We start from the raw sequence: 26,811 nt of genomic DNA, 5'->3' as shown, positions 1-26,811 counted from the left end.
TGCTGTTCCAATGAAGGGCCACAGTGACCACCACCATTGTCTTGGTGAAGACACAGGAGGAGGAGGAGATTGGATTTATACCCTGCCCTTCACTTGCAGTCTCAGAGTGGCTTACAAACTCCTTTTCCTTCCCCTCCCCACAATAGACACCCTATGAGGTAGGTGAGGCTCAGAGAGCTCTTTCAAGAACTGCTCTTTAAAGAACAGCTCTGATATAGGAGGAGGAGGAGATTGGATTTATACCCTGCCCTTCACTTGCAGTCTCAGAGTGGCTTACAAACTCCTTTTCCTTCCCCTCCCCACAATAGACACCCTATGAGGTAGGTGAGGCTCAGAGAGCTCTTTCAAGAACTGCTCTTTAAAGAACAGCTCTGATAGAACTATGGCTTGCCCAAGGTCATCCAGCAGCTGCAAGTGGAGAAGTGGGGAATCAAACCCGGTTCTCCCAGATTAGAGTTCGTACACCTAACCACTACACCAAACTGGGGAGCCGGGGAGAGCCCAAAAGGGAGGACCTGGTACTGATAATTGTTGGCTCCGATTGCGAACTGAAGAAACTTAAGATGCTAGGACAAATGTGGAAATAGGAATTATGGAGGTCCCTGGATGCCACCATCCCTTTTGGGAACTGTGAAGTATTTGGAGTAGAAGCCGAGAGACCGTTGTGTCACCAGAACCATTTCAATTGGCTCCTTGCTACTTCTACTTGAGTGGAGGAGACAGTGGTGTGACAATGGATGGAAAGTTAGTAGTGAAATGAACTCTATGGCATACCCCACCTGAATGAATGAATTTTATTGTTACGGCACCCAGCCAGCAAAACATACCCCACCTGGATGATGGTGATGGCCCAGTGTTCATTGGTAATGTCTTCCCACTTTGACAGATAGGAAAGAAATCTGGTGCCCACGGATGGAGTGGCGGAAAGAGGAGAACGTGGCAGCGATTGAGGAAGGCGGTCAAATGGACTGTTTGGCCTGATGAGACTGCTTAGGAGCAGGAGGCTTGGACTTTGAAGAAAACAGCAGCTTGGTATCAAAAGATCTATGCTTCCAAGGGGCAGAAGTCGCCGGAGAATGTTGGTGCTTGTGGAAGGCAGGCTTCTACAGTTAAGACTGAGGCTGTTGCAGGGCAGAGTGACAGACCCCCAGGTTCCTTGCTTTCTTGCAACTGTCATCCACAGCCTTCAATGTGTTATCAGTGGAGCCATGGCAAAGGCCATCCCCATCAAAGGGAAGGTCCTCAATTTTGGACTTGACGTCCAGCTGAAGGGAGGTCAATCATAAATAGGCACGTTGGCAGAGAGCTATGGACAAAACCAGAGTCTTAGAGCATGCAACTGCAAATTATTTGCTGTCTGGAGCTAGTGCAGATCTCAGAGAGTGCAACGACAAGGTAGGATGAACACCATCTGGCACAGCATCCAAAAGAGATCAAACCACAGAAGCCACATTGTAGGCATATGCTGCCAAATATGAAAGGTAAGAATGAAAGTGGGCATTCATGGAGACGACAGCATAGGTCTTCTTTGCCAAAGCATCAATCTTCTGGCCTTCCCAGTCTGGAAAGACAAGCTGGTGAGGCTGTTTCAACTTGGTGGAAGAGTGGATGATCACAGAATTTGGTAGAGGGTGGTTGAATAAAAATTTATCCAAAGAACTCCTGGATCTTTTACAGGGTGTCGTATCTTTTAGATTCAGAAGGAACTGAAGCTGGCTGATTCCAAGGTTCTTTAAGAGCAGCCAAATGCATGGGGAGAAGTTGAAGAATTGTGGAGGGGGGCAAATCCATTTGCACCAACTTGTGCACCACGTCAGTGATGGCGGGGGTATCTGTCGCACCCCGTACCTGAAGTACCGTGGCAAGTCTGGTAATCAGTTCAAGGTAAGCGTTTGGACTCTTCGTTCGAGAAAGAGACCCTGAGTGGACTACATTGTCATCCTTAAGGGTCACCTCCACATCATCATTCCCAGAATCTGAATATTCTGAATCTGTAGCTGAGGAACCCATGAAAGACAGTAGAGACAGCTAACCCAGAACAGTAGCAGAATCAGGTGGTGGTAAAGTGTGGGAAGAAGAATCCTGCAGACCAGTCACAGAGTGTGAAGTCTGACTGTGAGACGCAGACATATCAGGGATTGGGGATCCCAATGGTGCAGAGTGTACTGTAGTGTAGGACCCAGAATGGCAACTCTGGGAGTGAGAGGCATCCTAGCAGGAGCACCAATGACCAAGTTAATCATATTGAGGTGAAGGGGATCTGGAGTAAGACCGTAGATATCGAGAATGGTGTGGACGCCTAGAAGGCAATTGGGATCGATGAGTCAATGAGAACTGGAAGAGTCGCGACAAGGATTTCTGTGGCCATAATGAGATCTAGGGGAGTGAGAATGACCCCCAAAAATGACAAGCCCTGTCATACAGTAGTTGGTAATGGTGATGGGAGTCTCTGGACATGACCAACGCTTCCGAATAATGACTGGAGCATGGCGACTGGGCGGCGACCTTAACAGCATCCAGAGCACCTGTTGTCCACGTGGAATCTGGTCAGTCTGTGAAGAGAGAACGAGAGCCAACACAGGTGGCCAGTACTTCTTGGGTCTTCACCAGAGCAGACACTGGATGAGCTATCAGGGTGGAGGTTGAGAGACCCGATATTATCACAGGGTCGACCTTCAGGATCACTGGAGCCACAATCAATCTCACCTTTTTTGACTTCAAAGTGGACACTTCAGCACCCTCTGGCCAGGTGATAGACTTCAAACCATGCTTCTTAGCTGAGGATTTGATGGAGGTAGCAGAGGCCCTCCAGAGTCTGGCACCTTTTGGGCAAGAACCAATGAAGATCTAGAGGCCACCAAAGACATCTCAGGATGGATGAAGTGCGGTTTCCAACAAAATAGCCCCTCAACTGCACTGCCTGATTCCTATGGGCCTGATGAGTAAACTTAGCACAGCGAGGGCAACCATCCACACGATGTTGCTTTCCTAAACAGAGAAGGCACAAATCGTGCCCATCGTTCAACGGAAGCATCAAGGGGCAACGTGGGCACTATTTAAAAAAGAGAGTGTGTCCCATACACACACCTTCCCAACCAGGGGAAAAGGGAGAAAATAAAGGACAGGGAGCAGAACAAAAGTTTTTGTTTTTGTAGAATAGTGAAGAGAAGTCAAAGAATAAAAAATGAAGACAAGGATGAATAAAGAAGAATGAAGGCCTTAGCTGAGCTGAAGCAAGGAGCGATGAAGGAGAGGTGTGAACACAAGGGCGGTTGAAGAAGAACTGAGTGGGAGGTGGCTCTCTAACCTGCTCCAGGCATGCACAGTGTGTGCCTGCTCCCCAGAGCGGGAAAGAGACCACCAGAAAGGTCTGAGGCAAGCGTTAGAATTTTCTCCGGATGAGGTTGTGCACAGGTGCCCACAGGGCTCTTTTTGTAGAAAAAGCCCAGCAGGAACTCATTAGCATAATAGGCCACACCCAACAGCAGGAACTCATTAGCATAATAGGCCACACACCCCGACAGCACAGTTCATTAGCATATTAGGCCACACCCACATGCCTTTCCTTGACTTGCCCAGTTGCCCCACGGCTGCGGGATGCCTGGCAAGCTGGCCCTTAAATGCCTCCCCGATCCTTCCAGAGGGCCCCCCTGGCCTGCCTGCTTCGGAGTCGCTGGGGGGTTTTTTGCTCTTCTGTCCTTCCCTCTGTAGCCACGAGCACAGACATTTTAGCTGTAGTGGGCGTGGCCAACTCTGAAGCCAGCTGGAACTCCGTTCCTGTGCGTTCCTGCCCAAAAATAGCCCTGGGTGCCCAACCCATATATGGGATTGCACAGAGACCACGAAGAAGATCAAGAAAAAGACTGAGCAAAACCCGAGGTCCAGAAGAGTAGTAAGGAGATTAGAAATAAGTTCACCGACTGAAGCAAGATCATCCAATCATCACGTCGATCGGAAGAGAACTGGTGGGATGTCCGCTCCCTGCCCCTGGGAGCATGTACAGTGGGAGTTCCTGCGGATGACACAGGGGAAGGGTGCAAAAATCCTTCTACTGAGCTTGTAAGTTTACCGGTTGGAGCCTGTGCAGGTGCCTCATCCCACAGGTATGATGCACAGAGACCACGATGAAGATCAGCAGATTCCCTGAATGCGATATCAAGAACTGGAAATACTGCATGAACTAAAATTGCCTGCACATTTTGGTATCTGTGTACAGCAGTTCTGATTCTCACAGGAGAACATTTGGGAGTGCTGTGAGATTTTACCAGTTGTTGCAGTTGCATGAGGCAGGGCAGGCAAGGACTTCCGTGGTGCAATCATAAAGTGCATAAGAGTGTCAGAGAATAAGTGTTTACGAACTTGATGTCCTCACACAGAAGAAACTAGGAGTCACTGCTACACTTATAAAGTGGTCCTTGGCTTTAAATTAAATTTAGTTTATTTAGTTCTTTTCAGTAACATGCATTTATTATTCCTGGTACAGATTGTAACAAGAAATTTGCTCAGCTAAGTGCCTTGCTATTTTTTTTTTGAGTCATTAATTTGTGAGGGAGGACACTAAATTGAATGGGGCACTAATTGCATTCTACTCTGCTTGTCATGTCATCTCCATAGCTTAATTAGTTAATTGCTCATTTGCTCAATGGCCTCTTTCTCCATTATGCAGGTTAATCGAATACTTCTGCAGTACATCTCTTCCCTTCTCTACAAGTTATTTACATTGTTACTTATGCATTCATTACTATTGGGATATATATAATATCTCTTAGATCTCAATGAGGCCCTAAGCATCCATTAAATCATATGGATTAAATTAAATCTATATTATCATTAAATCTATAGGCAACCCTATAGATTTTAAACCTCTCTCTGGAAATTTTAATTTAACTCCCAACTCACTGAAAGTAGTAGTGCTGCATAATTTAATACTTACCTGGTTTGAAATACAAATCTGGGGTACTCATAAGGCACAACACGGTGAACTGAATTATCCCTCCTGAAAGTTCTTAGATCCCCCCTCCCCTTTATGCCACTACAATGAAGGTATCTCTCTCTCTCTTCCTCTCCCCTCCTACTCCCCCTGGTGCTTATACTGCCACAATAGGGGAGTGGCTTGCTCAGCAGCACAAAATATCAGGCAATGTTCGAGAAAGCAGAGCTAGGTTAGGAAAGGAAATGAACCAGGTGCTAGACCATAGAGTCTAAGTCGTATGCCACACAATAGTGGAATTAACTAAGATGATTAGGGGGTTGGAGCACCTTCCCTATGAGGAAAGTCTCAAGAGTCTGGGACTTTTCAGTTTAGAAAAGAAACGACTAAGGCCAGGGGACATGATAGACATTTATAAAACTGTGACAGGCTAGAGAGAGACTGGACACAGAACAGTTTTTCTCCTTCTCCCCAAATACTAGAACTCAGGGGCATCCAATGAGGCTGATGGGCAGTAGATTCAGGACAGACAATCCTGGTTTGTGGTTCACAAACCTCTTAGCTGTTAGGTTTAAATGGCTGGCAGCCAGTAAACCCGTCTATTTCGCTCCCTCCTGCTTGGAAGCAGCAGAGAGCAAAACTGATGGGTTTAATGGCTGCCAGTCATTTAAACCTAACAGCTAACTGGCAGACCCAGCATGTTGTTAGGTTTAAATGGCCAGCAGCCATTTCAGGGACCATTTTTGCTTTCCCCTGCTTGGAAGTGGGGGGAGCTAAACTGGCTGATTTAATGGCTGCTGGCCATTTAAACCTAACAGCTGATGGGCAGACCCCACTGAGCTGTTATGTTTAAATGTCTGGTAGCCATTTAAGGGGCTGGTTTTGCTTCCCATCCCTTGGAAGTGGGGGAGCAAAACTGACCAGTTTAATGGCTGCCAACCATTTAAACCTAACAGTCCCGTAGGTCTGCCCATCAGCTGTTAGGTTTAAATGGCTACAGAAATAAGTCAATAAGGGAACACAGTTCTGCAGATACCAGGAAAAGCAATGATTTTTGCAAGCAATGATTTTAACAGCTTTTACCAACCCTTCTGGGTTTAAAGCACCTTGCTCCTCGTCTATGGGAATTGGTGTGAGTTTTCATAAAGTCTGAAAATGCTTATGCTCTCGTGTATGGGAATTGGTGTGAGTTTTCATAAATTCTGAAAATGCTTATGCTTGACTCTGATGAAGATTGGAAATCTGACCATACCTGGGAGACATGTTAGTTTGCTGCACACTCATATCATCCACAAAAAGATATTGATATACCTGCTGTTAAAATCATTGCTTGCCAAAACACAGAAAACACAAGTCATCTCGGTGCCTGAATTTTTATTTGAATTGTTTTGTATGATGTTAAGCAACCTTGTTTGACTTGTATTCTGTTTTGCATTTCGTTGTGGCTTGTCTTTTGTCCTTTTACATGGTACACATATATGTTTTAAGATTTATTTCAGAAGACGTACACATATGCTTGAGTTTCACTTCATAAATTTTCCTTCTATTGATATTGTATTTAAATAATTATCAGACAAATAAGCTTGCATAAGTCTTTATTTATATATAATAGTTAGAAATTGCTTTTTCACATTGAATTTTGTTTTCCATGTTTAAATGGCTGCCAGCCATTTAACCCATCTGTTTCGGTCCTCCCACTTCCAAAGCTTGCAAGTGAACTGAGAAGGGATTTAAATCCCTTCTCAGTTGACTCGCTGAGTTGTGCCACCGCTGTGGCATGACTCAAAAAGTGAACTGGGAGGCATTTAAATCCCTTCTCAGTTCACTTGCAAGTCACACTGAAGCCTTGCAAATGCAATTGAAAAGTGACCCTTTAAATGGCTTTTGCAAATGCGCTGCATCACGAACCATGAACCTCGACATGGTTCGTGAAGCGGGTGAGGTTTGTCTGGATTCATGGTTCGTCAGACTCCACAAACCACGAACCTCCATTTCCCTGTTTCGTGCCCATCTCTACTCTTAAATCAGCCTAGATCCCTCAAGCCTTTCAGCAACTGAGCAGCTATGCGTATATATTGCAAATAACTTGTTTTTTAAAAATCCAGCAACCAGATTCCACTCTTTGTTTCAGTCACCATGCATAATTCCAAAAACGTAGCTTTCACCTACTCCAGACCATCCCTACCGTAACTGATGGCCATTTCCGGCAAATAAATTGCCCTAAGCTCTCCCAATTTAAGAAGGGACACCAGACATTCTGAAAGCCGAATGAAATTCCCTGCCAGTGTTCCCGGGATCCCCAGTCCTAGTGCTGTGTATAACACATTTTCTGCCATACCTGTTTCAAAGGGGCAGCCTGGGCAATAATGAGCACAATAAGATTTCCAAAGGCTACCGTTAATAGCCAGCCTGCTTGCAGTACTGACTTCATGTTGACAGGAGCCTGAAAAAAAAGAAAAAGAAAGGAAACTAGTAAACACAATCCAAATATTGGGAAATTCATTCATTTATTTATTTCCTTCATTTACACCCTGCTTTTCTTCACAATAGGGGTCGGAAGCCGCTTACAACATTCTTCTGTCCTAAATTTTATCCTTACAACAACCGGGTGAGCTAGGTTAGGGAGAGGGAGTATCTGGCCCAAGTTCACTTAGACTAATTTCACACTAGCCTTTGTCCCAGGCTCACTCCTCCTTTCCCTCCGCTTCTTCTGGTCAATTTCACTCCATTTGTCCCACGGCTGCCTTTTGACCCGCAGGTTCCCCCGTTTTGCTCCGGTTCAGCTTGATCCCTGATTTGCCAGATGTTTCCTGTTGCCACGCAGAGAAAAAGTGGGAGGGGGAAGGGGAGGGATTAGGAGGGCAAAGACAGGGGAGTGGGAGGAGGGAGGACGCAGGAAGCCACAGGAAACCTCGCCAAGGAAATCAAACTCTGGAAGCGGATTGAAAACAGCCACGTGCCAAGAACTCTAATGAGGAATCAGTTTAAGCAGTCCAGGGCAAACTGCCCCACTGGTAAACAGGGGTAAGTAACATAAGTGAAATTGGTCTTAGTGAGCTTCCATGGTGGAGTGGGGATTTGAAGTCAGATCTCCCAGATACTAGTCCCACTACATCCTATTCATCCCAACGCTCAAGTGCCTACTCATACCCGGTTGTTTTTATATATATACACACACACATATACATATACATATATATATATATATATAAGGTCAAAAAGGAGCTAAACAAAATATTGCATTTGTTTATGAAAGCATTCCAAATTATCTTCATTAACATATCTTGAATATAACATCTGAGGCAAACTAAAACCAGTTAACTGTAAATCAAACAATAAAAACACTGAGACTGCATACAGCAGATTGAAATTATTTACTCTTAAAGTCATGATATGTCATTAAGAGTATATAATTTCAATCTACTGTACACAGTCTCAGTGTTTTTATTTCATAACATATTGTTTGTTTTATACTTTTTGAATAGTTTTTGACTGAAGCTGAAATTTTTCAGGCCCACATGGATGACAGGACTATTGGGGAGGCTTCTGCTCCCCAATATAGGCAAAAGCATGTACTGGTAACTGGGGATTCCCTGCTGAGAGAAGTAGAGGCTAAAGTGTGCTGACTGGACTTGGTGTCTCAAGAGGTATGCTGTCTACCAGGTGCATGCATCCGGGATGTGACAGAAAGGGTAGGAAGACTCATTAGGCTCACAGATTATTATTCTTTCATGCTCATCCATGTGGGAACAAATGATACTGACCAGCACAGCCCAGAACATATTAAAGGGGACAACGTGGCTCTAGATAAAAAGGTGAAGGACCTGGGAGCACAGGTTGTGTTTTCATCAGTTCCTCCTGTTGAAGGTCATGGCTTTGGAAGGGAAAGAAGAATACTGCAAATAAATGACTGGCTACGTAGATGGTGTCATCAGAAAGAAGAAGAGAATGGATTTATACCCCGCCCTTCACTACCCAAGGAGTCTCAGAGCGGCTTACAAACTCCTCTCCCTTCCCCTCCCCACAACAGACACCCGGTGAGGTAGGTGGGGCTGAGAGAGGTCTGACAGAAACTGCTCTTTTTCAAGAACAACTTGCTCAAGGTCATCCAGCCAGGTGCAAGTGGAGGGGTGGGGAATCAAACCCGGTTCTCCCAGATTAGTGTCCGTGCACTTAACCACTACATCAAACTGGTAGGAAAGGTTTGGTTTCTTGGATCATGGTTTATGCTTTTGAAATGAAGCTCTTCTATCAGGAGATGGTTTGCACCTCACAAGGGTAGGAAAAATGTGTTTGGTAAGAGCCTTGCAAACCTAATAAGGATGGCTTTAAACTAAATCCTATGGAGGAACGAGACAAAAATTCAAAGCCTAGTATGATGCCAGTAGCTGTCAATAGCACTAAAGATTTGTGGGAGTGATACATATGCTAGGAAACATTAACTGGCAGGTAAATACAGAAATGAAAACCTCAGGGCACATTAACCATGGATTCTGACATCTCTACACTAATGCACAGAGTATGGAAAATAAGCAGGTGGAACTTGATGTCCTAATACAGGAAGGGGACTATGACCTAAAAGGCATTACTGAAACAATTGGAATATTATGACTGAGTGGTACAACTTGTTTAAAAGGGATCAAGAAATAAGGAAGGGGGGAAGAGTAGCTTTATACGTAAAGAAGGTATATACTTGTGAGGAAATACATGAATTTGACCATGGAAGTTCAGCAGAGAGTCCATGGGTAAAAATAAAAGGAGTAAGAAATAATACTGATATTATGGTGGGGGTCTGCTATAGACCACTAAGCCAGGCAAAGGAATTGGAGGAGACACTCCTAAAACAGATTACAATGAGATGGGACACAGTGGTCATAGGAGATTTCAATTACCCGGATATCTGTTGGAAGTCCAACTCTGCTAAAAATGAAAGGTCAAATAAATTACTGATGTCTTGCTGACAACTTTATTTTCCAGAAAGTGGAGAAGGAAACAATTGGATCTGCTATCTTGGACTTCATTCTCACCAACAGGGAAGAACTGGTTGACGAGGAGAAAGTAGTGAGCATCCTGGGTAGTAGTGATCATGTAATTTTGGAATGTGCAGTCTTGGGGAAGGGAAAAGCTGTACATAGTCAGACATATAGGTTGGACTTCAGGAAAGCAAATTTTGACAAACTTAAAGTTATAGTGGGTAGAATCCAATGGTCAGAAATACTTAAGGAGATGGGAGTTCAAGAGGGGTGGGAGTTTCTTAAAAGTGAAATATTGAAGGCACAATCACAAATGATTCCAATGAGAAGGAAAAATGGGAGGAGCTTAAAGAAGCCAAGGTGGCTCCATAAACAGCTTTCTGAAGAATTGAGAAATAAAAAAGACTCATTTAGGAAATGGAAGGAGGGCCTTATAACTAAGGATGAATATAAACAAATAACCAGTGCTTGTAGAGAGAGATTTAGGAAAGCTAAAGCTCTGTATGAGCTTAGGCTGGCAAGAGATGGTAAAAACAACAAAAAAGGGTTGCAGGCGCAGGGCTTAGTAAGGAGAGGTCCTGCAGAGGTCCACAACAAACACACTACACAACAATTTTGGAATAAAAAAGAGGCCACAGCTTTTATTCATTACAGACCAAGGAGCATTGGCAAAGCATGGGGGTGGATCCTGGAAAATCGAGCGACCCGTCTGCTGCCCGATAACCATGTCCCTCAGCCCACCTGCTGAGGGGAAAACCCGGGAGTGACAAATACTACTGGTATCATGAGGGCGGCTGCTGCTGAGTGGTACCAATTTGACACCAGGGGTGAGCCTGGGCACAGCCCCCCCAGACCCCTTAAGGGGGTCCCCAACAAAGGGGGAGGTGGACACGCAGGACCAACTCCCCGAAAAGGATCCACCCAGATGCGCAAAACCGCCAGCTGTGACAGCAAAGAACTTAGAAAACCTTTAAACCCAGGAAGGGTGGGTGGGGATCCAACAAAAATCACACTACCACACCTCACTGGCAGTGCTGCTTAAATTTTCCCAAGCAGGCTCTATGTCATCACTGCGCAGAGCCTTCCAAATTCGAGGCGACCAATCAGCTGGCCCCACCCAGCTAACGTGGAGCCAGTCAATGCGGTTGCCCCAGGTTCCCACCTCTGCTGGCCATTAGCCCGATGGGGGGAGGGAAGACCTCCTCCAGCCCTCTTCTGCCCATGCAGCAATCCGGCCCTTTCAGGTTAGTCTCGGCCGTGTTTCTTTTCTTATGTCCGAAGTAAGAAAAAGAGCTAGGAGATGGCATGCCCATTGCAGGGACAGGAAAGTGAAATTGTAACAGGTGATGATGAGAAGGCAGAATTGCTCAATTCCTACTTTTCCTCAGTTTTCTCTTGTGAGGGAAATGGTGCTCAACATGGCAAAAACAGAACACATGATGAGGGAAGGGAGTTGCAGCCTAGGATCGGCACAGGGGTAGTACAAAAACACCTAGTTTTTAAAAATGAAACTAAGTCCTCAGGGCCAGATAAATTGTATCCAAGGGTACTAAAAGAACTCGCGGATATAATTTCTGAGCCTCTGTCAGGTAAGAATCAATGTGCACGTTCATGGAAGAGACAGCATAAGTTTTCTTAGCAAGCACATCGACTTAAAAATTCCTGGATATAGGCCTGCTTCAGGGAGTTTTTGAGATGTGGGGTACCCATGTGGACCTCTTTGCCACATATGAGGACAAGGAAGGCACCACAGTTTTGTTCCCTAGCAGGTAGTGATCCAGCCTCATTGGGAGATGCATCCCAAATTCCTTCGTCGGGGACCCTATCCTACGCCTTCCCTCCCTTTCCCCTCTTGAGCAGGGTTATTGAGAAGCTGGCAGTAGAGGGTTTGGATTGTATCCTGATAGCCCCTATGGCTGTGCCATATTGGTTTTCTGAGCTCCTCCATCTTCTGGGGTCAAAGTACATCAGCCTTCCCTCTGCCCCAGACTTGCTTATGTGGGAGCCTATTCTGCACCACAATGTGTCCCCGCTTATACCTTATGGTGTGGAGGATGACTCATGGTTATGTCAGCACAATATGACTTCTTTGTTGTGTTACTAAGAAAAAGACTTGAAAGAGCCCAAGGCCCAGGCAAACATGCTCTCCATTACCTTCCTATTCACGTTGCTACAAGCCTCATATATTTCTAGGCCTTAAGGTTTAAAGGGATTATTCAGAGTTACTTACTATACCAGAACTATAGATTTTCTTCTCACACAATAAATTGTAGGTCAGCTATATTAAACTGAGATAGCCAAAGCTAATTTTTCCATTTACTCATGGAACCTTTAATATTGTCCCAGAGGGTAATTGCTCCCAGAGTACTTGTGCAGAGCACATTTCCTATCCACTTGATCTAATTCATACTTGACACCATTGTTTTTCATTATACTTTATCTTCCATCCCTATGATAAATGAATGTTCCTGTAAAGCCACATATCTTCTTCACATTATATACCTTTAGACTTGGATTAAATCACATTTGTTTTTTGTCGAATGATTTTCTAAAGCCAAAGCTTTGAATTGTCGTTGTCAGTGAAAAGGATGCTCTTTCTCATTCCTTCTCTTCATTTAACTTTTTTTTTTTTTAAAAAAAATCTTGCTTGGGCATTAAACATCAGCACAAGAAGCAGCCATTATTTCACTTGAGCTCTTTGGATTACTGCTATTGTGGCCGTAGTTCTCTTTATAGAGAGAAAATGGTAAGTTTCCCTGGTGAGATCTTGGATGAACTGGAGGAAAGTGGGTGGACCTTAAAACTAAGAGAAAATGTGGTCGGATCCCACATGGAGAAAAGCACAGTGCTGCACAGGAAAAATGGGGAAACTAAGGGATATTAAAAAAGGTCCAGGGGATGGAAGTCTTGGTGAACAAGATGGCCAAGGATGAACTGACCTACTGCCTCCTTTGCCTGCAGCAGCACAAAGGAGTGACAGATGAGGGTAGACACATTTTCTGAAGCTTACATTTAGTTGTAGAGAATCCATTTCTGTCCAGGACATTTCCTCCCCCCCAACGTAGCCCTGGGTTGGGTGTAGTCTATAAGTTCAAGATCACAGCTATATTCATTCGACCAAACATTTTCTGAATCAAAATCCACAACAAACCAAATCTTGCCGTCTAAAGTATGAGCATGAAGTGCGGGTTTTAACATTTAAATTTTGTGTATTTTTAAGCACACGATCCACACAACTCTAATTGTACTGTGGTAGTCCTAGCTGCTGTGATGGTCATAACATCAGAAATAGAACATCGGTTCTACCACACTGGTTGTCCCCCCACCCATTCATAGGTTGGCAGGGTCATCACTCCCATATGCCAGGTTGTTAGTATAGGGCCCCCTCACACCATCCTTTTGTGTCAAGATGATGTTGCAAATCCAACATTATTGGATTTAATTTACTGTTCATCTCTTCCACTCTCAGGTCTGGTTTACACATGCAGAAGAATGAGGCAATAAAATGTTGAGGTCCTTACATGGACTGTACCACTACCGATTCAGGTGGTAGAGTCTAGTTTTGAGTGCTCCTTGCTTTAAGAAACTCCCTGAACATGGAAAGCTAGAACAGGAGGAACAAAGGTTCTCTCCCCTTTGTTGACTGTGTTATCCCTCTCTTTTCAGGGAAGTTTTTGTGGGGTTTTTTTCAACATAGGGAACGTTCCAAAATATAGTCTAATATGGTGCAGTCCATTCTACTACCTTAGCATTTTACCATCTCATTCCCCTTCATTCTCTTTCATGTGTAAATCAGGCTTTAGTTTGTTTTGTTTTGCTGTCCTCCCATTCACCAATTCCTTCCAGATTTCAAATCTTTCCTTCTATGAACTAAGTCGCATGTACTCTACCTGAGAATAAGAAAAAGAAAGTCCTGTAATGGAGAACATCACTTCCCCAGCTGATATTAATATGTATTGTGGAATCTGCCAAGCCATATGAATATTATTGGCTGGGATGTCTTCTATCTTCCGTGCTTCAAGCAAATTTTCAGAATTCTAAGGTAAGGGGAAAAGATGACGTTAATTACTGATGGGGTACACAATCTGTATTGCATTCATGTCCATGCAGAATTTACAGAGGAAAGAACAAAAGTCTTTTTTTCTGATGACTGGAGGAACATTGGCCTCCCGGGTCCCACAACTCTGAACTCTTGTTGGTAAAAGAAAATAAAGTCACATTAAAAGCATCAGCAAACTTTGCTTTTACCAGGAAGGTGCTGGCGTTTACGAGATGCATTTAATCACCATAAAGGGAGAGACAACAAGAAGACATGTTTTAGAAGACTAAAAGGAACTAATGATAATTATGTGCATTACTCACTGGACTATGGAGAAATGTCTCAAACACCTTCAAAAGCTTAAGCATAGGAAATAATGATACCAGTGATTTACATACTGCAATTTGGCCACATTACAGCACCCATATGCATCACTCAAGTCACAACACACAATAGATCTGGATGCCAAACAAAGCATAAGATTAATTACAACAGACAAACTAGAGAAGATCAGTCACTTAGTCAATGGGAAGAAGGATAGGCATATAATAAAAGCAGAGATATTTCCAACAAAAAAATCAAAATAGGGCAAGATAAGTGCCATAAATGGCAGTTGCTTTAGCATCTTGATATACAAATATACCACTGATTATTCAGACTAATCTTGATACTTCCTTATTCTTCATGCAGTACATGTTTAATGGAATTATAACTGGCTTTTGATCTACTGTAGCTTTCATTCTGATCTAGCAAGTAATTATTTGGGAGATAAGGGCTACAATATGTGATGCAAGTGACAGTGAGTGCATATTTGTAAACTGTATGTACATATTGTATTTACTGGAATGAGTGGGAAACCTACTTTTCTATTTTGTGTTCAGTGTGTTTACAACCCAGGGAAAGCCATGATTGGTCATAGCTCTAATAATGTATACTTGCTATACACACAACAGACAACACAGCAGGGAAGGGGGACTCTGTGGCTGAGCCTCACCTGCCAGCAACCCTGCATTTGAAGCTGGCAGCGTCCCTTCCCTTCTTGGGCCCACATGTGCTGAGGCCTTTTGAGGCAGTGGGGAAGGGCAGGACATGGGAGAGGAGGTCAGCACAGGGAACCCCCCAGAGCCCTGCCCCACATCCGGGGGCATTAGATGAGTCTGGGTGAAATATACTGGGTTCAGACGCGTTGAGTGATCAGCTCATAGTTTATTAGTGTTTTCAGCTAAATTCTAAGACAACTCTAGCAGGACCGGAGCCCTGCTTAAATGCGTGCAAAACACCACACCCAACACACACCCAGTCCCGGTGATCGGCTATTTACAAGATAACTCCCGTTCAATAGGTCTCTTTCAGGATCCTAGTAGTCTATTGTTTAGGTGTTCAAGCTAGGTCAGTTCTCTGGTGCACTTTGAGCTTAATACATAACACTGGGGTTGTCCCATTCCCACAGGCTCCTTTAAAAGGCAGGGCCCATGGCAGCCGAGGAGGAAGGGCCAGGCCACCCCAGGGAAGAAGTGTAGGCAAGGTGACTGAGGCACCTCCTGCAGCCCACCTTGAAAGGACACTGGAGGTTGTGACAGCCCTGGACTCTGACCCTAGGGAGTTGGAGCCTGACACATGCCTTCTTCCTCTATACTTATTTCATTACTTCACATTAAGCAAGGCGCTACCAGTGTCACCCTAAACAGAGTCACACCCTTCTAAGCCCACTGACTTCAATGGGTGCAACTCTGTTTAGGATGGCATAGTAAAACGAGCATGGTTGCAGAATAAAATGGTTGCACTTCTGCTGATAGTTGAACAGCCCAGTCAAAGGTAAGTAATTTAAAATCACATTGATTTCCATGGGAGTGTCAAGCATGTCCTTAGCAGTGGCATCAGCGGAATGTGAAAGTGCTTCATTTTGGATAGACCATCCTCTGTGTTTGCTGAAACAAATATTTCCAATCTTGCTTTTGGAATTTGAAAAGCATTCCTTTTATAAACTGGTTTGAGTCCCCCTGGGAATAAAAATGGCCTAAAACGCTTAATTAATTAATTAAATATTAGCATAATATATATAGTGTGCATCATTTGTTTTGCTTGCAGCTGCTAATTACTTTTTGTTATTTTGGCTTTGACTTGTTCTAAATCTGTATGTGCATTTCTGTAGGCGTACACACACACACATACATAAATACCTGTGTGTGTGTGTGTATCCTTCAGTGGTTATGCTCCAGTGGATGCCTGGACATAAGGCAGCATTTTTAACAGTCAAGAGATCAATGCTAGAATGGAAACCGTACCTAAAATTCAAAGGTCAACTTACATTTCTTGTTATAACAACAGTGTATGCAGCTCCAAAATCAAGCAGGCCTAAGTGCAAGATGTATTCTTCTCCTCCAGTTTGGCATTTGACATTGTTGTACCTTGATAGGAAGAGAAAACATAATAGAGCCTGGTTATCCTCTGGTGGCCAAAAAGCCCAAGACATTCACAATTCCCTTTAAGCTGATTTGGGGCAATAAATAACTCATTATGCCAGTTGTGCTAAGTGCCACACTTTATTAGCATTTTAGCTTTCAGATATATCTTTTTAGGAATAAGTCAAGGACATAGATCAGAATTAATTTTACACTGAATAATAAATTGCTAGTAGTGGGCTGGATCCCGTGCAGTGACCTTGCAAAGCCTGCTTAAGTGTCCACGGTCCTCCCACCTCTTTCCTCCCATCAGCAAGCATTTCCTACCCTGGCAAAGCTTATTCCCTCGGTGGCAGGATCCACATGGAGCAGTAGCCCTGCAGGTCAGGACGCTGCATTGGGGAAGGATTACCTCATGTCCCTTCCCTCTTTTGTCAGCAGAGCTCCCCTCACAGAAGAGGCAGGAGGAAATGACTGCATCACCTTCCACCTCCCCACTGCTACCTCCCACTTCCAAGGCTGTGTGAGTCCCACAGCCTTGGGAATAAATTTCCTGGGGTCAGAAATGGCGGCTGGAGGAAGGGAGGAGCCAGGAAGGCCCACATCCTTGGCAATTGCTTTCTTTCTTAATGGAATAAATTTTCTTATTTTATAAGTGCATTTTTTCTTTCAGTTTTAATCTTATATTTTTCTAAGCTGCTTCATTAACAAAGCTTAGTAGAGACTTTAACTCCCTTTAAAATGTTCATTCATTCAATCAATCAATCTGTGGCTCTTTGATTGGTTGACTGCACAAACACATCCATAAAAGAAACTTTCCTATATGTACATTTAGATCACCGCAGACTGTGACTGCAGCCATGAAATTAAAAGACGCCTGCTCCTTGGGAGAAAAGCGATGGCGAACCTAAACAGCATGATAAAAAGTAGAGACATCACCCTGCCAACAAAAGTCCGCATGGTTAAAGCAATGGTATTCCCAGTAGTCATGTATGGCTGCGAGAGTTGGACTATAAGGAAGGCCGAGCGCCGAAGAATAGATTCTTTTGAACTATGGTGATGGAGAAGACTCTTGAGAGTCCCTTGGACTGCAAAAAGATCAAATCAGTCAATCCTAAAAGAAATCAACCCTGACTGTTCCCTGGAAGGCCAGATAATGAAACTGAAGCTCAAATACTTTGGCCACCAAATGAGAAGGGAGCACTCACTGGAGAAGACCCTGATGCTGGGAAAGATTGAAGGTCAAAGAAGACGGGGACGGCAAAGGATGAGATGGTTAGACAGTGTCACCGATGCAACGAACATGAAACTGAGCCAACTTCAGAGGACGGCGGAAGACAGGAGGGCCTGGCGGGAGATGATCCATGGGGTCGCGAAGAGTCGGACTCGACTGTGCGACTGAACAACAACAACAACAAAGTGTCACTATTGGTTTGCTAGGAGAAGACCCTGATGCTGGGAAAGATTGAAGGTCAAAGAAGACGGGGACGGCAAAGGATGAGATGGTTAGACAGTGTCATCGATGCAACGAACATGAAACTGAGCCAACTTCAGAGGACGGCGGAAGACAGGAGGGCCTGGCGGGAGATGATCCATGGGGGCGCGAAGAGTCGGACTCGACAGTGTGACTGAACAACAACAACAAGGAGGATGGCCGGTTTTCACTAATGTCTTCAATTGACCAACCATGAGAACTGGGCAGGGCAACAATCTTTAGGACTAACCTATTCCACACATACTAGAACACTAACTAGCAAGATGAAGCATGCAGTTCGCATGAAGGCCATGCTTCAGTGGCAGAGAATGTGTTTTGCATGCAAAATTTCACCAGTTCAGTCCCTGACTCCTCAAGGTTAAGGATCTCTGTGAGTAGGGACAACAGTGGCCCACCATCAGCTATTGTAGATAGTACTAGGCTGCAAGGGCCTTTGGTCTGACTCAGTAAAGGCAGAATGTATCCTTTGCAGATGATACGAAGTTGTTCAGGGTGGAGAAAACCAGGGAGGATTGTGAGGCACTCCAAAGGGATCTGTCGAGGATAGGCGAGTGGGCGTCAGCGTGGCAAATGGGGTTCAATGTGGCCAAGTGCAAAGTGATGCACATTGGAGCCAAAAATCCTAACTATGAATACACATTGATGGGGTTCGAACTGGCAGAGACTGACCAAGAGATAGATCTTGGAGTCATAGTAGATAACTCACTGAAAATGTCGAGACAGTGTGTGACTGCAATAAAAATGGCCAATGCTATGCTGGGGATTATTAGGAAGGGTATTGAAAACAGATCAGCCACTATCATAATGCCCCTGTATAAATCAATGGTGTGACCTCATTTGGAATACTGTGTACTGTTCTGGTCACCACACCTTAAAAAGGATATTATAGCTTTGGGAAAAGTGCAGAAAAGGGCAACTCGAATGATAAAAGTGTTGGAACACTTTCTCTATGAGGAAAGGGTAAAGCGCTTGGGGCTCTTTAGCTTGGAGAAACAATGGCTGAGGGGTGACATCATTGAGATTTATAAGATTATGTATGGGATAGAGCAGGTAGAGAAAGAGGTACTTTTCTCCCTTTCTCACAATACAAGAACTCGTCGGCACTCCATGAAATTCCTGAGCTGTCGGATTAGAACAGATAAAAGGAAGTACTTCTTCACCCAAAGAGTGATGAGCACATGGAATTCACTGTCACAGGAGGTGGCAGCGGCTACAAGCATGGACAGCTTCAAAAGGGAATTAGATAAGCATATGGAGCAGAGGTCCATCGGTGGCTATTAGCCACAAGGTATAGATAGGGACTCCGGGGCAAGTGATGCTCTGTATTCTTGATGCTTGGGGGGATCAATAGTGTGAGGGCTCCTAGTGTCCTGGCCCCACTGCTGGACCTCCTGATATCACCTGGTATTTTTGCGTGACAGAGTGTTGGACTGGATGGGCGGTTGGCCTGATCCAACATTGGCTTCTTTTATGTTCTTATGTTCTTTCAAATGCAGTTCTGTGTGTAGTTTTCTCTACTCCTATATAACTCTTCTTCAAATACAAAATAGTTGCAGTAAGGAGGAGGGCCAGGATAGTAAAGAAGGAGTCTTTGCTCTTTCCTTGCCAGCGAGGATTCCAAGGAGCCAGTGACAGCATGTATCCAATGCGTATGCCACCTATTCTACCTGTGCTCCATGGGCTTCACTGACTTCCAGTAGAGTACCAGATCAGGTTCAAGATTACAGTATTGACCTTTAAAGCCCTTAACAGTCAGGGACCCACATATCTTCGGGACTGCCTCTCCTGGTGTACCCCCCGAAGAGTATTGTGCTTGGTCGATAAGAGCCTGCTGGTGGTCCCTGGCCCCAGAGACATCCAGCTGTCTTCGACCAGGGCCGGGGCATTTTCAGCCCTGCCCCCAACCTGATGGAACTCTCTGCTGAATGACATCCATACCCTGCAGGATTTAATGTAGTTCCACAGGGCATGCAAAGCAGAGATATTCCGCCAGCATTTGGTTGAGGACAACCAGGGGTCACTTCCTGCAAGAGCGCACAGGAGCGGAACTCCGGTAGTAAAGAGCCCAGGGGATGGGCACGTGCAACAAGCCCCACCCCCTGCTCCCAGCAGCCCTCAGTCAGAGCAAGAAGCAGCCAGATAAGGTGCAGAGCCCCCCGGTCCAAAACAGTCCAGTGGCACCTTTAAGACTAAGTTTTATTCAGGTATAAGCTCTCCCTCCTCTGCGAGGACACATCTGCATGTCCCCCCTCCCAATAGCTAGCAATCCAAAGCAGTCCAGTGGTGCCTTCTGACACACTTCCGGTGATGTCAGGGGGTGTATCATATGCAAATAAGTTATGCTAATGAGCTCCTGCACCTCTTTTTCTATGAAATGACCCCTGAGAACAGCAATGGTTTTCCATCTGGCTGGCATGCCTGTTCCTCCTGTCTCTTCAGATTGCATAAATCTTGTTTATCCTGCCTCCCCCCATGAGGCAATGGGATATTCTGGCAGTCTTATCACCATCTTACTCGTTATAGGTTATTACTGCTGTTCAATATATTATGGATTTTAAAATGTTTTTGTAGATATTATGTAAATGTTTTATATGGATGTACACCGTCCCGAGTCCTGTCCTACAGGGGAGGGTGGTTTAAATATTTAAATAAATAAACAATGAACTACCCTGCGTGTGGCAAAATTTCTAGCAGCCGTTGTCAAATCACACGACAACTTTTGCAGTAGCAACCTTTAAATTCTTTCATGCTTTCCTGTGGAACGAGGTTTATTGTGGGATGAGGGTTTGCTGTTTATGACTCTGGTTGCAAAAACAGTAAAGACAATAATAAATAAGTAAATAGCAGTGAATTGCAATCAGTGATCATTGTCCAGTGTTTGTTCTTTTCCTTTCCAATGGTGAAGCTGAGCTGAGCTAGGATTGGGTAGATAGCTCAGCAAAGTGGGTGATGGAGTGCACAAATGGAAGGGCATGCACCACAGAAACCCCACTCGACATTTGAACACAGCAAAAGACAATGTACCTACTGCTGCACTGAAATAGTGTTCCTGCCCTGCCTAGCGGTGATCTGCAATGCCACTTCTGTCCGTGCTGAACTTCTGTGATAGAACAGGTGTGAAGGGATTACTCTAATAATTTCTTCACAGGATCTGCCTGCATTATCTTCCACTGTGAGCTTCATTCTTCATTCTGATTTTGACAACCAAACTCCAAGTTCCTCTGAAATCGACTAGAGGTGCCACTGAGAGGCTAAGAGGGTAAATGGAAATTAATTAAGCAGAGAAAATTTCACAAAAATCTCACCTTCCTCTCTCCACTATCCTGTAGTCTGAAGCACTGTAACTTTTGACAAACTCTTCTTTGCCAAGAGTGATGTTGACATCTTGAGCCAAAGTATTAATGAATCTATAAGGAAACTTGACTTTATCATGACAGAAAATGAATACAGAGAAATAAAGCATCACAGAGTTTACTGGAGGCATGCAATCTATTTGAAGGCAGTTCATCTTAATTTTTATGGTAAGCTTGCCAGCCAAAAATGCTTCCAATTTATCACTGTTTACCATAATCATATATGTAACCTCAGTACATGCAATGACACAACCTCCTTTCTAGGAGAAGGAAAATGATTGTTGCCATTAATCCCATCTAAAAATTCAGTGAAATGGGGTGGTTGGGGAAAAATTATTCTGGGGCAAGGATAAGCATAACTCTCCTTCATAATTCTGTTTCACAAATATCAATAGATAGGCACATGTTATTTCAAAAAATGCTGGTAAGATATGCATCACTGTTGTGTCAGCAATGACGTGAAAATTTATAGCAACAAAATTTCAATACTCAAAAGACACCATGCCTCTACAGGGCCAGAGATTACTTACTTTTAATATTTTAGACCATCTCATAATTGATGGTCTGAGGCAGAAACAATACAACAATACAATAAAAATCAGTAAAACTCCAATATTAATTATACCATTTCAAACATATATAATAAATAACAATAGTAAGCTACTGAAAATTTCACCTAATCTCACTATAAACTGATATGGTTTGTATCAATGACAAAAACTGCACAAGAAGGCTGCCCACAGATAAGGGAGACGTATCTACATACTTGGGGGCAGGGCTTTTTTTTGTAGAAAAAGCCCAGCAGGAACTCATGAGCGTAATAAGCCACACCCAACAGCAGAAATGCATTAGCATATTGGGCCACATCCCTGATAGCACAGCTCATTCACATATTAGGTCACACCTCATGCCTTCCCTTGGCTTGCCTGGGTGCCCCGCAGCTGCCGGGGAAGGCACGGGGAGGCATTTAAATGCCTCCCCAATCCTTCCAGGGGCCCCCCTGGCCCACCCACCTTGGAGTAGCCATGGGGGGTCACCCTCCAGGCCTTCCCTCTGTAGCCACGCACACAGAGGTTTTGGCTGTAGTGGGTGTGGCCAACTCTGAAGCCAGCCAGAACTCCGTTCCTGTGCGTTCCTGCCCCAAAATAGCCCTGTTTGGGGGATTCCTAGAGTGTGCAGAAAAATATGACCTCGCAGAGGCATCTCTTTGAATACTGTCTATGGAAAGGATGCTAACCTAGATGATCTGTTAGTCTGGTTCAGAACAGCAGTTCTTATAACATATGGCAGGTCTGCATGTGACCTAGCAAAAGAAATGCAGACTACAGCCCTTGTTAGGCATTACATTGCTGGGGCTCCTATCACACATACATCTGATCATTTCAGTATGCCGAACTGGCACTTTGTCTGAAAGGGGCAATGCACATATTTTGCACATTCAGTATTTGGCAGTTGCAATGCTACCTGCAAAAGTGGATTGTGTGTGTGTGTGTGTGTGTGCGCGCGCTGATGCTGCAAATATGCACGTTGCCCTTTTCAGACAAAAGGGCAATTATACATACGGAGATGATTGCACAGAGCTCTCCCAGTGTGCACAGTGTGAGTACCAGAAGCATAATGCCTGAAAAGGGCTTACCAGCCACATATTGTAGTCTACTACATGTTTGGTATCTACTCTATTTTTGCAGTCTTGGGTAAGGAGCAAAACCAGAGGGATTATTGAACCCCAATGGTCTACTATGTACGCTTGGAGGGCAATTTTCAGCTTGATACATCATACATTGTTACGGCTTGATATTTGATTATTTGAAAGTGACTTCCTCCATGAGATCTTCCTCCTAAAATAAGTAGTAGTTCACCCTAAACCTGAATAATTATCTTCAGTGGTTTTTCCTGAGTGATATTTCCTTGATTTCCTCCTTTGTGAACAAATGCAGACAGACACACACACATACACACACCCTGCTGTTTGGGATCATTAAATACATTCCATTATCTAGTCAATGTTTTCATTTAGGCAACAAAGTAACAAAGTTTTAGATAAATCTACAATTGGAGCATGCTTTCTGGGAAGAAGTTAGTATCGTGCTTGCATATACGAGGTTCTCCATTTAGTCTGATTCTACCAATTAAAGGATTGTGGGAAGTGGGACGGAGATAAATCTCTTGCCAAAATACTGGATATCTGTTTGTCTGCATATATTGTAGCGGTCTAGACATGATGTAATTTCTTTCATAATTCCAGAACTTCAAAGGGCAGCTAAAGCTTAACCTCTCCCCTCTAGATATCATGTCCTATGACCTTCCAGAGTCTGACTCATATGGGTCATCTTGAGGAAGAGGTGGAGTCATGAGGATCCCAGCATGGAATCCTCTGCACACCACAGGACCTGTTCGGGTCAGGAAGAGTCAATATTTCCTGAAGGCCTTTGTAAGAACCCTGTAAAAGAAGCTGCACTAATTGACCCTGCTGCAGGCCTGTAGCTACAGTGGGTCATTTCGGGGCCTGGCCCCCTGACTTCCATCCAGCCCCCTGGCCCCCAGCTTTCTGGGCTGCCCGGAGGACTCCTGAGTCTATGGAACACTTGGAGGACTCCCCACCACTTCCCCTTCCCCAAGCGTGGCTCACTTCCCTAGGCAGAGTGTTAACGCTGCAAAAGTGAGGGTTTTTTAAATTTTATTTTTTATTTTGTGACATCGGTGCCCCCTGACTTATTTAAAGGCCCCCCCAAATTACAAAATCCTGGCTACGGGCCTGCCCTGCTGAAACTTAGGAGCCCAAAGCATGCTTATTGCAGCATACTTCAGTTCTCCCCCAGAACTCGGGGAATCAACCCTTTGAGTCCGAGGAAGAATAATGCTCACAAATCCAAGTGGACACCCACGTTAAATGGTGCAGTGCCCATCCCAGAGTTAAGCTTCCTTGCTCTTCGTTCCTCTTCTGAGGTGCAGCAGGAGTTCCAGGAATGCATGGAGCTTCAGGGCCAACTCTATACCTTTCGGTGGCAGACTGGATAGCTCCCCTGTAGTTTCGGCAGTCCTGCTCTGGATCCTGCACCTTGTCTGGCTGGGACGGATCTCCTGCCTCTTAGTAGATAGCACTCTGAACTTCTAGTCTCAGTTTTGGTAAGGACAAGAAACTAGGACTGACAGGAAAATGCCAGAAATCCGAGGTAGTGGTTTTTACTAAAAAAAGGGGAGGAGGAGAAGAATCCTAAAACATACTGTTGGCCTGGGTGGTGGTGAATTAGAACAAGGTTGAATCTACATTTGCATTTTTAAATCAGTTTCGTGCTGCTGTGATGCCATCTTTCTCTATGCTTGTTTGAACATTGTTTGGAGAAGATTCTTTTAAAGCAGCGGGGAGGTGCAACGAGAAGGCGATAAACATACGTGGACGTGCAAAAGTATGAAGAAGAAGAAGAAGAGATTGGATTTATACCCTGCCCTTCACTACCTAAAGGTGTCTCAGAGCGGCTTACAAACTCCTTTCCCTTCCCCTCCCCACAACAGACACCCTGTGAGGCAGGTGGGGCTGAGAGAGTTCTTGACAGAAACTGCTCTTTTTTCAAGAACAGCTCCTATCAGAACTACGGCTTGCCCAAAGTCATGCAGCCAGGTGCAAGTGGAGGAGTGGGGAATCAAACCCGGTTCTCCCAGTTTAGAGTCTGCGCACTTAACCACTACACCAAACAGTGCTAGCACTGTTGAGATGTGAAAATGAAACCAAATGTAGACAGCTTTTTTGAAGACAAAGTCAGAAGGGTGGGACACCGGTGGGAAAGACAAATGCAGATTCGACCCAAGTTAAAGAACTTTCTTATTTCAGAATCTTGTTTCTAATCTAAACTGGGCTCCACATCAAAAAGCTGTGAGAAACAAAATCAAACCCTGTATTGGGGGTATTTTGAGTTTCTTTCAAACAAGGAGGAGATATGTACCAGGGGCTATTCAAGTTTTTAATCCAAAGGCCACCCCTTTCATCTTATATGGAGTGGCAATAAGAAAGAAGGCAGTCATGGAATCTATTGACTTTCCACTTCTTTATTTCCTTAGAAAGCTGCGAAATGTACCACACTGTGCTGTTGGTGTGGCTTTGTTTACTGAATTTGGTCAGCCATCACTGGAGGCTAGGGCATGTGGATACTTGCATTTAATGTTTGCTTAAGGTTACTTTTCTGTGTCAACGGCTATCTGGCCTTATAAATCCACCATGGTTTAGGATCATGGACAAGAAATTGGTTTTACCACTGAACCTATCAAGGAATTTGGGTTTGCTGAATCAGCAATTACAATTAAAAATGGATTAGGTTGATTGATTACAATAGTTCTATTCTTCATGCTCAGCGAGTTTGTTCTTCACAGTTTTTTTTAATACTTCCCCCTGATTCTCTTCCCTCCTATGCTTATCATCTGACCTCACCTGGTCCACTTAGCATTTTTAAACTTGCTAGAATGAATGCCCATTCAATGGTGATTGTGAGAGGCCACTTTTTGCATCTTCCCTACTTTCATAGAATTTGCTCTTGCTCCCTTGGTAAAATAGATTCAGTCTCTCATACTTTATCGGAACTGGACTGGTGTTCCCCATGTGAAACATCTGTCAAGTACATGCTGTGCATATTGAGATTCACCTTGGAGAGTTCTGTTTGGTGCCCTTTACCTTTTAGCTATGGGAAATCAGGGTAGTCAGTGTTGGTTTAATGAGGCTGTACAATGGGTAGAAAGGGGAATGGATAAGCCACCACTGAAGAGTAGTGACTAAAAGACAGGGAAGCCCATGGTGTAGATGTGAAGCAGCTGACTGGCTAGGATTTACAGCACCCAGCATGAACTACTGACATCCCAGACATGTACTGGGTTCTCTTAGCCAATCAGCCACTACACCTGCCAGCCACTGCTAGTAAGGACAGGGATGGTTCTTTCCACTTTAGTTAACTACACATCAACTGACCCACAAGGGTGGGCTGTGTGAGAATGCTGACCATGCATTACATGAGGAGTGGGAGACAACCCTTGGTAGGGGATTCTAGCAGGACATCACCTTTTGAAACTTCATGCATGGAGAGGGTATAAGTTAGAACCCTATCATAAACAATGAACCAAAAAATAAAACAAGGGGTTATACCCCTGTTTTGTAGCATGCCTTGTTATCCAACAAGGAAAAGATTAGAGAGTTCTTGTCCGAATCAGTTGCCAAAAACATATTCCACAGCACAAGAAGCATGTTCCAGACCTTGCTGCAGCTTCCGTAGAGACTCTCCTCCCCACTTAGAGGTGCAAGCTGTGGTACTGCAAGAGTGGTGTTTGCCACTCAGAAAAGTGGGAGGCTACTGCTACAATGCAGGAAAGGAGCTGATCAAAGTATTAATTTGTCAGCAGGAGTTAGAATAAGTGGCTCTGCACCATGATAATGAAGGCAGTGAAAAGAGGTGTGATGTGGCTAAAGAAAGGATGGACACAATGTGCCACAAGGTAAAAAACTTGTGCAGTCTACAGAGCAATCTGTGCAGCAATATAGGCAGAGAAAAAGAAATAACACAGATTTTCTTTGCAAGGGATTAGAAGTGTATTCCTCAATGACAGGGATTATTGTCAGGAATAAAGCACAAAGGCCAG

General features: G+C 44.3%; 1 protein-coding gene across 2 annotated transcripts in view; it reads right to left on the bottom strand.

The window, feature by feature from the left end:
* SLC15A2 (solute carrier family 15 (oligopeptide transporter), member 2) overlaps positions 1–26,811 on the bottom strand; it is a 139,483-nt gene that overhangs the window by 10,653 nt on the left and 102,019 nt on the right. For both annotated transcript variants that reach the window (XM_015415612.1, XM_015415611.1), the window contains 4 exons: positions 21,145–21,246; positions 16,251–16,350; positions 13,794–13,940; positions 7,269–7,373 (listed from right to left, as the gene is read on the bottom strand). In XM_015415612.1, coding sequence (XP_015271098.1) covers positions 7,269–7,373; positions 13,794–13,940; positions 16,251–16,350; positions 21,145–21,246 — 454 coding nt within the window. The remainder of the gene's footprint in view (positions 1–7,268; positions 7,374–13,793; positions 13,941–16,250; positions 16,351–21,144; positions 21,247–26,811) is intronic.

The sequence above is a fragment of the Gekko japonicus genome, unplaced genomic scaffold, assembly GCF_001447785.1.
Source record: "Gekko japonicus isolate JY-2015 unplaced genomic scaffold, Gekko_japonicus_V1.1 scaffold2755, whole genome shotgun sequence".
In the NCBI taxonomy this organism is placed as follows: Eukaryota; Metazoa; Chordata; class Lepidosauria; order Squamata; family Gekkonidae; genus Gekko; species Gekko japonicus.
Note: the sequence above shows the minus strand (reverse complement) of the source record. Positions and strands in the feature narration are given on the sequence as shown.